This window comes from Pelophylax lessonae, assembly GCF_965119305.1.
Source record: "Pelophylax lessonae genome assembly, chromosome: 5".
In the NCBI taxonomy this organism is placed as follows: domain Eukaryota; kingdom Metazoa; phylum Chordata; class Amphibia; order Anura; family Ranidae; genus Pelophylax; species Pelophylax lessonae.
The window spans coordinates 314,360,266-314,374,874 of NC_138772.1; the positions used below are offsets into that span (position 1 = coordinate 314,360,266).

Sequence of the window (14,609 nt, forward strand, 5' to 3'; positions counted from 1 at the left end):
CACCGGGGAGGGAAAATGACATGTCCCAGAAGATTGCAAGGAGTGAGGGGGAGAGGAGAACTTCCGATCAAGCCGCCTAGCGCAAAACTAGGTACCTGTCCCCCACCCAAAAAATGACATGCCAAATGTGGCATATTTTGGTGGGGGAGGAGTGCTTAAAGCATAACTTCCCCTTTTGGGTGGAGCTCTGCTTTAACTGAAGCATAGTAAACTTCTGGTGAACAAGCACTTTGAAAGTGTGAAACGCATATCTCATGTACCTATGAGGTATGTTAATAAAGGATTCATTTTCCTAGTAGCTGGTGGTGTGGGGCTGATTTCTACTGTTGCAGCGGTGGTGAGCCGTGGCCAGCACCCACAGCACCGGTTTTGCTTACCTCAGTGATGGTTGTCTTCTCATTTTCACCATGCTTTCATTTGTGAATGAACAGGAAGCTGCTCACCACAGAGCATGTCTGGAGCAGGGGTCTTCAAACTTTGGCCCTCCAGTTGTTCAGGAACTACAAATCCCATCATGCCTAGTCTTGCCTGTGAATGTCAGAGTTTTACGCCTCCTGGGATGTGTAGTTCTGCAATAACTGGAGGGCCATAGTTTGAAGATCCCTGGTCTAGAGAAAGACATATGTGTTCGAGCTTTAGGGTGCACACCCTAATGCCATGAAAAATAAATAAGTGTTGGGACTTTATATGAGAGACACGACACGACTGTCAGGACAATAGCAACACATTTTTTGGCACATATAGCATACAAACATAACATACAATATGTAAAACCGCATTGGATAGTTGTCCTGTGCTCTCCTTGTTTTCAATGCCGTTTTTGTACGCAAATGTGTTTTGATACACCTGTTTTCTATTGTTGACTGTTTGTACTTTTATACTTCAATAAAAATATTTTCAAAAAAAAATAAAAAAATATGTAAAACCGATGTAATGGCAGAGCTGGTACGTGGTCCCCAAATCCAGGTGCATAACAACCAGCATGGTAGAATATGAAAAAGTAACAGATTGATTGAATGAAATCATAACAACAGCAGACTCAACGCATTTCATGGACTAGTATTGCCACTTCCTCAGGAGTAGTTGTATAATATGGGTCTATAAAAATATATATATGAGTATAAGTAAATAACGTCAATGAAGATTGATAGAAACTGGAAAGGGGAAGAAAGGGAAAAAAAGGGCCCCCAAATTCCCAAAACTTACATGTCAACTATGACTGCACCTGGCACTGGAGGTAAAATCTGACCCCCGGTGCCTCCCACGGGAGCAGAGGGCGCATAAGGTGGGCAGACCAGGCAAAGCACGCCACACACAGGGAGGAGCATGGGTAGAAATGCCGTAATGGCGAACCTTGGCACCCCAGATGTTTTGGAACTACGTTTCCCATCATGCTACTGCAGTGGAATTGAGCATCATGGGAAATATAGTTCCAAAATCCCTGGGGTGCCAAGGTTTGCCATCACTGCCCTAAAGCAATAGGCTGCTCACACCTATGTGCCCTAGTGTTCAGTTTTATCCATTTTTGGAGGGCGGTTCCATATAAAGCATACTGCAAGTGCAGGATAAGCTTATGCGTATATTCCCAGCGGCGACCACGTCCATCCATCCATCTATCTCCTTCATGTAACATGTCGCCCAGCACAGAACCCTAACCGACGGCGCTCTCCTCAGAGAGGAGGTGGCGGGGATCCCGCGCTCAGCCAATCACGAGCCAGGCTTTCCCGTGCTGCGCGCCGCTGACGTCACAATGCTGAGACGTCACGACTCGAGCAGTGGAACCCGGGGAAAGGGAACGAGCGTTCTGGAAGTCGCCTGTGGTCCCTCCCCTCACACGCCCAGCGCCCGCTTCTCTCACTCGCTAACTCAGCCCGGACCATGGCAACGGCTGTGCGGGCCTGAGACTTTGCATGCCGCTCGGCTAGACGCGCCGAGAATGCTGAAGATGAAGCTGCCGCCGAGGAAAAGTAGCGCGTACAAGGCGTCGGATGAAGAAGAAGAGGAGGACGAGGAAGAGCGGGGGATGTGTTCCCGTCCTAGCGGGCCGCTCCAGCGGGAGTCGGTGTACGAGTGGTTCGTACAGTCGCTGGGCCCGGCTCAGAGGTTGGAGTTCGCCTGCGGCTTGTTGGACTTGTGTAATCCGCTGGAACTGCGCTTCCTAGGCTCGTGTCTGGAGGACCTGGCCCGGAAAGACTGCCATTACCTGCGGGACTGTGAGAGCAAAGCCAATGGGCTGGCCGGAGAGCCGGGGCTGGGGGATCTCAGTGACCGAACCGCCCGCTCCAGGCTCATCGTCTACCTGACGCTGCTCGGCTCTGAGAACCGGGAGGTGGCCGGCCGCCTTTACCGCCTCCTCCTATTGCCAGCCATGGGGATGGAGCGACTGCTGGGGGGCTGGGAGGACGGAGAGCGCAAGCCGGTTGAGCTGGCGGCTTCTCGGGAGGAATTGCTGCTACTCTTTACTATGGCGTCCCTCCACCCGGCCTTCTCCTTCCACCAGAGGGTCACCCTACGGGAGCGTCTGGACCAGCTGAAGGAGGCCATCGGCAGGAAGAGCCGATCGGAGGTAATTGGGAGGGGGATGGTTACTATGGAGAGCACTGGGCGCCCCCTGCATTCCCTCCCACACACGGTGTGTGCATTAGGCCTTACACCGGCTCCTGTCAAAGTGCACGTGATCAGAGCTGCCATAAGCTGCTCATCCTCCACATATAGTTACATAGTCAGTTTGAAAAAAAAAGACACAAGTCCATCTATCTCAACCAATAAAAAACAGTAAGGGTCCTTTCACACGAGTGATCCGATCAGATCCGCCTAAAAAACTGACAGATCCCCCATGCATCTCTATGGGGCAGCGGATGTCAGCGGAGACATGTCCATCCGCATCCGATCCTGGCTGTGAAATCCGGACGGATGGAAACCCTATTTTCCATCTGTCCAGGGGATCGGATGAGAGCGGACAGGGGTCTGCTCTCATCTGGTTCCCCCCTAGAGATGCATGGGGCTCTGACACCTCCCTCTCCGCACACAGAGTGGAGCGGGAGCTGTCACCTGCCTGCTTAAGGGGGATCAGTGTATCGATCCTCTGCTGAGAAGCACGGATCCGCCTACGGAGGCGGACCGTGTGAATGAAGCCTTATGAAAACCCAACCATACAATCCCATATACATAATCCTATACCCGCAGTTGATCCACAGGAAGGTGAAAAACCCCAGCAAAGCATGATCCAATTTGCTACAGCAGGGGAAAAAAATCCTTCCTGATCCCCCGAGAGGTAATCGGATATTTCCTTGGATCAACTTTACCTATAAATATTAGTACCCATTTATATTTTGTGTATGGTGAATATGATCGGCGCTAATTCAACATGATCAAATTACATCTGTATATAAACCATTCTCATAATTCAAAAACAAAGTATCTGTGAATCATTGTGAAATACTGAAAACAAGATATATATCTCCAAAATACTTGAAAAATATATAGATATCCCAAATCGATCAATGGTGTAAATCATAGTGCTGAAGTATAACTGTGTGATCAAACAAAGTCCCAAAGTACACAGTCCTAAACCATAAATCATATAACTGTGAGAAAATCTTCAAGGAATAATCAAATCAACCAATCATTTATATTATGTACACCCAGGAAAAAATCCAGACCTTTTTTTTAAAGCAATCTAGTGAGGTTGCCAGAACCACCTGTGGAGGGAGTCTTTTCCACATTTTCACAGCTCCGATGAAGAAACTAGAGATCGACCGATTATCCCCCTGAGGTTACTGATATTTCGGGAAAGTGCTTGTACCGGAGTGATGCCTGCAGCTAGAGGCATCACCCCGGTACCAGCATCCATAGCCGATGGTCGGCTGTCTTGTAATGACAACCAATGCGACTCAGAAGCCGCTCGGCTGTCATAAGGAGTGGCCTTCCGCGTCTCGCCCCGGGTCTCCCGTCCCACCGGGACCCATGCATCCTACCTGCACGCTGCCGAAGAGAAGACCCGATCAAAGCTTCATTCGGCTCTGATCGGGTCTCCATGTAAAAACCCGGAAGTGATGTCATGAAATCACTTCCGGGTACTCGGCGCCAAATTAAAAAAAATGACAGCATATAAAACAGCCAAACTTGGCGTTTTGAATGCTTTTAAGTGCAGAGGGGTTTGGGGGTCTTTTAGACCCCCAGATCCCTCCACAACAGTACTTGTAAAAAAAAAATATATATTTTTTTAAATGTCTGAAAATATCGGCCAATACCGATATGCGATGACCAAAATATCAGTATTGGCAATAAAAAAAATTCTTCAATCGCCAGAAGAAACCTTTCCGTATTTGGAGACAAAATCTCTTCCTCTAGACATAAAGAGTTCCCCCTTGTCCTCTGTGTTCATCTTAAGGCCCCTTTCACACATAGGGTCCGTTCGTTTTTCATCCATCTGTTGACAGATGAAAAACCGACATCAATGCATCTCTATGGAAAAACGGATGACAACGGATGATCATCCGTTTTCATCCGCTTCCGTCAATGTCCGTTTTTTGGAATGGAAGAATGCCCTATTTTTCATCCGTCAAAAAAACGGATCAGACAACAAGCGGATGTAAACGAACAAATGGTCCGTTTTTCATCGAATGAAAAACTGATACATTTTGACGTGACTGAACTGAACGGACCGCATGTGTGAAAGGGGCCTTAAAGCAGTAGTATCCCGCTTTTTGACACTTTTACCTACAGGTAAGCCTATAGTAAGGCTTACCTGTAGGTACAAATAATATCTCCTAAACCGGCATGGTTTAGGAGATATTTACAGTGCATGCAGCCGCTCGCGCGAGCGCTCTGAAGGTCCGGGGGGAACTTCAATTATCTTGCCGGGAGCTTGCCGGAAAAATCACTCCCACGCGCATGCGCGGGAGTGACATCATCGCGGCTCCGGCCAATCATCGCGCTGGAGCCGTCTCTTCCGGCCAATCACCGCGCCGGAGCCGCCGAACCCGGAAGAGACAACGAGGGATCATGGCAGCGCCCGCAGCGATGTCCGGGGGTCCGTGTCGGGGCTTCATTCTAAGGTAAGTTACACATAATGGGCTAGTATGCGATGCATACTAGCCCATTATGCCTTTGTCTTGCAGGTTTTTTTTTTTTTTTTTTGTTTCTAGGGTTTACAACCGCTTTAAGTGAATAACTCAACACCAATTTCACTATATGGACCCCTTATGTATTTATACATGTTGGTCATATCCCCCTTAATCTCCTCTTCCCAAGAGAGAATACATTTAGCTACATCATAGCTGAGCTCTTCCATGCCTCTTATCAGTTTGGTAATCTTCTGTTAAAGGCTCCTACACACTATCAGGAAAACATACAAAATATACCACGTTCAAATCGATTGTACGATAATCTGATTGTTAGTACACCGCTTTAGAGAGCCCATCACGACAGTTCACCCGATTGGACAAGCACGAAAAATTTTCCCGTACGATTTTCATAAAAAGTGTGGTACACACTATAAGAAAATCAGACGAAAGATCGTCTCATATTCCTCATTGTTTCACAGCAAACCGGAAATAAATAAAAGGATATTCGTATTAAAATTCTCATATGTCAGAGGCTTTTTTTTTTTTTTTCTGATTATGCGCTGTCTTTCGTTTCTGATTTTTATCGTACGAAAACTACACTTTTAGCGAAAATCGTTCGTTCTCTTCCCATACAAGAACAATTTTGAGCTCTTCCCTTCAGAAATTTTTGTTCAGAAAGTTCTTTGGACAAAAAATCTCACCTGATTTTTCTTAGTGTGTACAAGCCTTAAAGCGGTTGTAAACTGCCTGTTGGGGTTTTTTTTTTAGGACTTGCAGGGTAAAGGTATAATGTGCTAGTATGCATTGCATAATAGCACATTATGTAAAACTTACCTGAAAATGAAGCCCTCCAGCGGTGCGATCTAATCGCTGGGTGCAGAATTCATCTTCACCTGGTCTGTCTCTCGGGTCTGCAAACTCCGGCAGTGTAAAAGGGCGGAGCCGCAATGACATCACTCCTGCACTTTCTTGGGGCAGCCGTTATTCATGGCACAGGTATCTGAAGGAGCGGCATGGGTGGCCGTTCTTTCAGAGCGCATGTGCCAATGACGTCATTGGCTGCATGTAATGTAAACCTCTCCTAAACTGTGCACATTTAGGGGATATTTCCAGTACTTATAGGTAAGCGTTTTTATAGCCTTACCTATAGGTACAAATTATGCACAGGAGTTTACTTTTTTAAGTCACTATTTACACTTGTGCGATGCTGGGACCAGTTCAATTTCAGTGCGTCTTCCCGCATTGTATCTCACTTTCAGGCAGTTCACACTGCTCTGTGTGTAAAGTTATTGACACACCCCCCCCCCCCCCAAAGGTTACTAAAGTTATGAAAAATCTTGTACTACAGAATAAAAATTGGGAAATTATGTTGTGTTGTGATGTATTATTTCATTTTCGAGCTTGCGTGGTCTTCCGTTTTTGTGCAATTACTGTGCTGTTTAAACAAAAACTTTTACAACCTAGTATCGTTCGAGAAATTTCTGTCTGTCCTTTTGGATAAACTGTCATTATGGGCTCTAGAAAGCTGTGTATGAACGATCACATTATCGTACGATCGCTTTTAAAGTGATATTTTTCATCCAATTTTATCATCGTGTGTACTAGGCATTAGCCTCACCCTGGCCACACATTTGGACTAAAAGCCCAGCACACCTGCCTTTTAGTATTGAGGCTTTTAAGAGTCGATTCATACTAAGGCGACACGACTCCTTACTACTTCGGGGGCGACTTGTGCATTACTATGCACCACGACTTCGGAGCGACTTGCAGGGACTTCACATAATGGAAGTCTATGCAAGTCGCTCCGAGGTCGCCCTGAAGTAGTACAGGACCCTTTTCTAAGTCGGAGCGACTTGTGTCGCTCCTATTAGAACGGGTCCTGTAGCGGTCAATGGACCACGAGGGAGCGCGACTTGTCAACCTGACAAGTGTGAACCGGCTCTTCAGCTGTTGGAATTCTGTATCTTTTAAAGTGGTTCTAAAAGCTGAAGGTTTGTTTTTTTTTTTTTTTTTTTTTTTTTTTTTTTTTTTTTTTACCTTTTTTAAGTGATACTAAACACTTCTATTCATTTTAGCCAAGGAGGCTGCCATCTTGGCTTCTGTTTGATCTGCAATGGCCATGGTGCTGCACATGTGATCAATTATGACACCAGCCAGTTCATGGTTTGACCGTTTGGTTGATAACACAAGCAAATGACAAACGTAACTGTTTTTTAAAACTGGTAAATGGGTAGGTTTAATTCTGCTTTAAAGAGCCACTTTAATCAGAAAATAAAGAAGTACAGCCAATGCTTGTTTGGCTGTACTTCTGTGGATCACAGAAGTGCATTTCGTTCTGCACTCGTGACCCATTTTCAGCAGAAGGTGGGCTAAAGCCCGCTGTTGGCTGATGTCACAGAGCAGGTCCTGGCTCAGGAAAGATTGCGACCATATGGTTGGGGTGTGCCCACAGGCCTGGACCGGCACCTGGTTCAGCCTCTCAGTAAGCCGCTGAAAGCTTGAGCCGGCCGCTCCCACTCCCGCCCCCTCCATAGCCCAGCACTCAGAGGGTGGCAGAGCCAGAGAGATACTGACTGGCTGATCCCTTTTGCAGGTATAGCTATGCAAGGCTCTGTTCACATATATGCGAATTGGAACTGCATCCGATTCCACTTGCATGTGAACCAGACTGGCTTGCAATGGAGCCGATTTACACATGTTCAGGGCAGCCGCAGTCCTTTTTTAACCGGTTGCCGACCGCCGCACGACTATATACTGCGGCGGTCAGCCCCGGCCAGGCAGAGTGACGTATCGGTACGTCACTCGCCTGTCACTGACTTGCGAGCCTATCGCGGGCGGGCGCGCGCCCGCCGCTTGTCGTTCACAGACAAGTCAGTGCGTGTGACCGGCGGACTCGATGTCCGCCAGTCACACTGCGATCGCTCCTGTGAAGGGAGAAAGACAGAGCGGCTTGTGTAAACAAGCTGCCTGTCAGTTCTCCCTGTGTAAAAGTGAAGATCTGTCCGTTCTACTATGTAGAACGGTTGATCTTTGCTTTTACACCAATAGGAATGTCCCTGCACAGTTAGAATCACGCCCCTAGGACACACTTAACCCCTCCCTGTCCAATAAAGTTAACCCCTTCCCTGCCAGTGTCATTTTTGCAGTAACAGTGCATATGTATAGCACTGATTACTGCAGTAATGTCACTGGTACCCCCAAAAGTGTCAAAAATGTCAGTCAAGGGTCCGATCTGTCCGCTGCAATGTCGCAGTACCGAAAAAAAAATCGCAGATCGCCGCCATTACGTGTTAAAAAAAAAAACACCAAAAATGACAAAAATCTTTCCCTTTGTTAGTAAACGCGATAACTTTTGCGCAAACCAATCAAAATACGCTTTTTGCGATTTTTTTTTTTTTTTTTTTTTTTTTTTTTTACCAAACATAGGTAGCATAAAACAAATTGGCCGAAAAATGTTAAAAAATTTTGATTTTTACTTTTTTTTTGGGGAATTTCATATAAAAAAATGTGAAAAATATTGTTATTTTTGCAAAATTTACGCTCTTTTTTTTTTTTTGTTTATAGCGCGTGATCAAAAAATCGCACAGGTGATCAAATACCACCAAAAGAAAGCTCTGTTTGTGGGAAAAAAAGGACGTCAAATTCGTTTAGGTACAGCGTCGCACGACCGCGCAATTGTCCGTTAAAGTCACGCAGTAAAAAATCGCAAAAAAACCCCTGGTCCTTTAGCAGCCAAATCCTCCGGGGCTTAAGGGGTTAAAAGATAGGTTTACCTTTGGGAACATGTTACATGTTTTAGAGTGGAACATGTAAGGTTCCCAATGCTGCAGCTGACCCCTCCCCCCTGCGTGGCAGCAGTACTGGGAGAAGTTCCCTGTATTAGCTGCCACTGTTTGAAAAACTGCGTGGCTCCGCCCTATCGGCCACGTCATTTAGACCTTTCATTTCACAGTTTTATCTGCAAAAAAATGTGCATTTATTATTATTTTTTTTTTTTTTTTTAAGAGTCGTGTACGATTTTTAGCTCCGGTTCAGGTGCAAATTAAAGTAAACATTTGCAGCTGAACCGGTGAACAAAACTGCACCGGACTCCTTTTAAAAACCAACTGCAAACCGCAGCCGGACATATGTGAACCTAGCCTAAAACATTAAAAATAGTTGTCTATACCGTTTAAATTCCAGTAATACATTGTCTCATCCTGCTTTGCACATGCTCAGTTGCTCTCCATTTTTTGTCACTGTGCCGAGTTTGTAGAGGCCGATCTGCTGACAGCCTTAAAGTGGAATTAACCTCCTATTTACAGCCAAGAAAGAAGCTTCTGTTTGATCTCAAGCTGCCATGTTGCTGTACATTTTATCAGTTATGATTACCAGCCATTTGATGGTTTGACAATTTGGTTGCGAGCACAAGCAAATGTGACAGTTAGCAATCCCGGCATTCCAAGAATGTACCTGTTTTTGAAACCGTTAAATCAGTGAGTTTAGTTCCACTTATGATATACTGCTGCTCAGGAGCTCTGGGCTTCAGTAGAATGGCAGCCTCCAGCAGGATGAAACAGAAGAAATGTTGGAGGCAATTTACAGCACACTAGTTTTGGCAGCTTAATAATTCATGTGGCCTTGCTAAAGAACATTATTTTTTTATCAAGTTGTTATGGGCAAAGTTCTGCTTTAATGCATTCTCTTGAGTGCAGCTCCCCCCGTAGACTTGCCTAAGCCCAACCTTAAACCAGCAAAGCGGCTTGCTATAGTGGGCACTCAGCAGGAAGGAGGAGCCAGGAGCGCAGCGGGGGACACGAGATGAGGAGGTTCAGGGCTGCTCTGTGCCAAATCATGGCACAGAGCAGGCAAGTTTCAGGGATAGGGGAATTTTTTGAAAAAACGACTTGTCCATGGGAATAAAGGGGGGTCTCAATCTACTTGTCCCTCGTGATCTACTTCGGATTATTATTTTTTTTTAAATAATACTGAATTTAAATAAGGTTTTGCACTGTTTTATCTCCTGCTCACCTCCAGCACCGCACATGAGGACTAGCAGGGAGGGGAGATAGCTTGCAGTGTGACAAGCACTGATTGGGTGCTCATCTGAAAAGGAGAATGTCACTCTCTTAGGCGGGTTCACACCTATGCAGATTGGTTGTGGGTTTTCTCCCATCCAATTCGCATGACAGTGGATTGTGGCTGGCTCTTAATAGAGCCAGTTCACACAGGTACGGAGCAGCTGCAGTCTGCATTGAAAAAGGGTCCTGTGCGTCTTGTGGTCTGTTTCAGCTGCGTATTCAGGTAAAAATGTGGATCTGATTCGCACTTGGAACTGGTGAACAGGGATGCCCGGACCCCATGCTGGGAACCCACAGCTGCATATGCTCAACAGGAGGCTGCTGGTGAAGGGGGGAACTTTCAGCTCAAATTGCCACTGCACATTTGCTTGGAAGTGGGAGCGGGTACCTGTCAAAACGACGGAAGCACTTGGGTGCTTAGTACAAGTGCACTCTGAGCAGCAAAAGCAAGCCCAGATGTCCGCTCCGTGAGGCTCCATTCACACCTGGGCATTTTGTGATTGCGGCAGAATCATTGCGCTTCTGCCCACGACCCCAAAATGCACTACAATCGCAAAACGTCGGTTCAGGTACCGTTATTTTCAGTAACTTGATCACATCTGGTGAAGGTTGTCACCCCAAAGAAGCTCCTGCTCCTTTTTTTAGGGACGAGCTTCACGTGATGAGATTAGCGGCACGATAAATCACGCAACAGCCGCGACAGAACCGCACTGCGTTTGAGGTGCCATTGAAAATAATGGCATCTGATCCTGCGTTTTGCGATTGTAGTGCATTTTGAGATCGGGGGCAGAATTGTAGCAATCCCGAAACGCCCAGGTGTGAATGGAGCCTTAGTCCTGGCTTACACTGATGCGATCCGAAAGGCATAGATCTGCATGGCACCTGAAAATACATTGTTTTCTATGAGAGACGTGCACATAGAATAGTTTAGTGGCATTCTGAGATAACTTCACGTAGGATGCGAAGGAAGGGTTTACATTCATTTTAAATTCTCATGCACACAGACAAATGAACAAATGCACTGAATATGCTTCCATACGTTGGCAGAAAAAAGGCCTCTAATGCAATGTGTTTGTGCGTATTCCTGTATACGGATTATTTTCTCTAAAATATTCATTTATTATAGCCACTAGAATTTAGGTGCATAGGCTCTCTTTTATAGGGGTGTTTAGCTGTGCTTATGCACACGCATAAATTACGCTGGAAAACTCTCTGAACGCAGGCTTTTTTTTTTTTTTTTTTTTTATGCCCCTGAATGCTGGTCTCAAATATGCCTCTAAATGACACAATGTGCATATGCACATTCAATAACCTGAAGCTGCTTTTAGAGGCTTAAAAATAAATGCCAGATGCCTTAGGCTTCCTTCACACAGCCGCTCCTGTGTTTAGATGTTCTACATGCAGAAGTGATATGGGAAGTATAGTATATACAAATTATGTGCTTCCAAAATTACTTTTTCCTCTGTTTCAAATGAATGGGCTGTCAAAACTGGAATGTGAGGGACTGCATGAAAACATGAGGATGTGTGAACTGGCCCTTAAAGTAGAATTTCTAGGCTAAATCTAAAATATTCCATCCTCACTTCTGACACCTATGGTGACGTGGCGTGTCAACCAGCGGTGGCTGCAGTGAAAAGAGAGTGCCCTACAATGGTTGGGAATGCTTACGTCGCCCATAGGCATCAATGGTCCATCTGTTGTTGGCACCCTCTCCTCTTTCTTGCAGTCACCGCTGGCTAAAAAAAGGGGGGTGCCAGATCACATGACTAGCGTTAGCTGAAAATCTTTTTATTACAGGTATTTATATAGCGCCGTCAATTTACATAGCGCTTTACACATATACAGGTGCATCCCATAAAATTAGAATATCAAAAAGTTCATTTTTCAGTAATTCAATTCAAAAAGTGAAACTCGTATATTTTCTATAGATGCGTTCCACACAGTGATAAATTTCAAGCATTTTGTTTTTCTTTTAATTTTGATGATTATGGCTTACAGCTAGTGAAAACCCAAAATTCAGTATCTCAGAAAATTAGAATATTACATAGGACCAAAAAAAAAAAATACTTCTAATACAGAAATGTTGGCTTACTGAAAAGTATGTCCGGTATAGCATGCACTACTTGGTTGGGGCTCCTTTTGCATGAATTACTGCATCAATGCAGCGTGGCGCGGAGGCGTTCGGCCTGTGGCACTGCTAAGGTGTTATGAAAGCCCAGATTTCTTTGATAATGGCCTTCAGCTCATCCATTTTTGGGTCTGGTGTATATCCTCTTATTCTTGGCAATACCCCACAGTCTCTATGAAGTTTAGGTAAGATGAGTTTTCTGGCCAATGAAGCACTGTGATACTATGATCAATAAACCAGGTATTGGTACTTTTGGCAGTGTGGGCAGGTGCCAAATCCTTCTGGAAAATCAGTCAGTTTTCAAGGGCATCTCATGTGCACAAGATCACCCTACAGGTTTTTAATCGGATTCAGGTCTGGGCTCTGGCTGGACAATTCCAAAACGTTATTCTTCTTCTGGTGAGAACATTTCTTTGTTTATTTGAATGTATGCTTTGGGTCGTTGAAAGTCACCATGCTTCGCTTTGGGTACGGTGTTCTTTTGGTGATGTGCAGTGTTTTTGTGCCAAACATATCTTTTGGAATTATGGCCAAAAAGTTCAACCTTTTTTTCATCGGACCATAACACATTTTCTCCTATGCTCTTGGGAGACTTCAGATGTCTTTTTGCAAACTTTAGCTGGGCCTGGCTGTCTTAGAGAGAAAAGGCTTCTGTCTTGCCACTCTACCCCATAGCCCAGACGACTTATGATGACTACGGGAGATTGTTGTCAAATGTACTACACAGCCAGTACTTGCCAGATTCTCCTGCAGCTCCTTTAATGTTGCTGTAGGTCTCTTGGCAGTCTCCCTGACCAGTTTTCTTCTAGTCTTTTCATCAGTTTTGGAGGGACATCCGGTTCTTGGTAATGTCACTGTTGTGCCATATTTTCTCCACTTGATGACTGTCCTCACTGTGTTCCATGGTATATCTTAATGCCTTGGAAATTCTTTTGTACCCTTCTCCTGACTGATACTTTTTAACAATGAGATCCCTCTGATGCTTTGGAAGCTCGCTGCGGACCATGGCTTTCGCTGTAGGATGCGACTAGGAAAATGTCAGAAAATACCTAGTTGTACAGTTTATAGGTCACATTAACCACTTAAAGACCAGCCGCCACAGATATACTGCAGCAGGCTGGCTCTCCTGCACAAACCGCCGTATGGGTACGTCGACTCGCGGGTCTCTGGCGTATGCACCGCCGATCGCATGCCAGCTCTCTAGCCCTGCAGCTAAACAACGGGTCCGGCGGTTGCGATGGCCACCGGGAAGCTGGCAATCACTGCAGGGACTGACAGAAGGTGGTGTGCCATTGTAAACATGGCACATCGTTCATCTGTCACTGATTAAAACAGGGCTCCTGTGTTCCTGTTATTTCAGAACGCAAATTTTTACATCACAGAAACCTGACATTTTAACAGGGGTATGTAGACTTTTTTTTTTTATCTTACTCTACTTCTCCATCATAGCATCCATGTACAATTAATCCCCCATCTTTATCTAGGCAACTATATATACAGTCCTCACACTCCCCATAATCCATTGCTATAGTGGGTGTCCTTGGTGATGTAATGGTCAATATCACAGTATTAAATACTTCCCTTAGAACAAAGCTCTTCAGCTCACCGCTGACAGGGCTTCCATCTTCCCACTGTCTTCCTTTTCAAGTTTGCGGGCTCCGGCTGTATGAGTGTCCGGGGCCATGGTGGCGTCTCTCCTGCGCATGCCAAACATAGCTCTGAAGGTCCAGCACGGTATACTAGACCTTCATAGCGCTTATGTCATTGACATCACTGGCTGCATGTAGTGCGAATAGCTCCTAAACACTGCAAGTTTAGGAGCTTGATATGCGAGAAAAAGTAGTCTTAGTGGGTGTGATTTAATCCTACAGGAGACCTCCAATCCTATTAGACAGATAAGAAAGCCAAGGACTCTGATCCATTACCTCTGAGGGCAAAGGATACTGGTACCTGGGAATAAAATTTGTGGATATGTTGAGGAAGGCTCCTGATGGGTGAGCATGACACAATCACTTCACATATTGAAAAAACATAATTTATTAAATTTGCAATTCATCAATATAAAATAGACAAACATTTAAAAAAGGAACAACATTTTCCATAGTACATTCCGTACAACAGTTCCGATAATTCTCACATGTGCCCTGGGACAGGTCTGACGCGTTTCGCCCTTGGATGGGCTTTTTCAAAGACCATCGCCAGTCCTGGGTGGACTATCACAGAAAAAATGTAGCATTGAGTTTACACATATAACAACATCGTGATATTACAGTACAAAAATATATACTGTGAAACATTGCTCTACTGCATCAAATATATATAATAAATGCTCACCACATGAAAAAAGAGATT

The 14,609-nt window shown here is 45.2% G+C and overlaps 1 protein-coding gene across 1 annotated transcript in view; it reads left to right on the forward strand.

Annotated features, from left to right (window-relative positions):
- Window positions 1–1,914: 1,914 nt before the first annotated feature.
- ZCCHC2 (zinc finger CCHC-type containing 2) overlaps window positions 1,915–14,609 on the forward strand; it is a 181,607-nt gene continuing 168,912 nt past the window's right edge. The window contains exon 1 of the mRNA XM_082259718.1: window positions 1,915–2,566. Within this exon, the coding sequence (XP_082115844.1) occupies window positions 1,937–2,566 (630 nt within the window). The 5' untranslated portion in view covers window positions 1,915–1,936. The remainder of the gene's footprint in view (window positions 2,567–14,609) is intronic.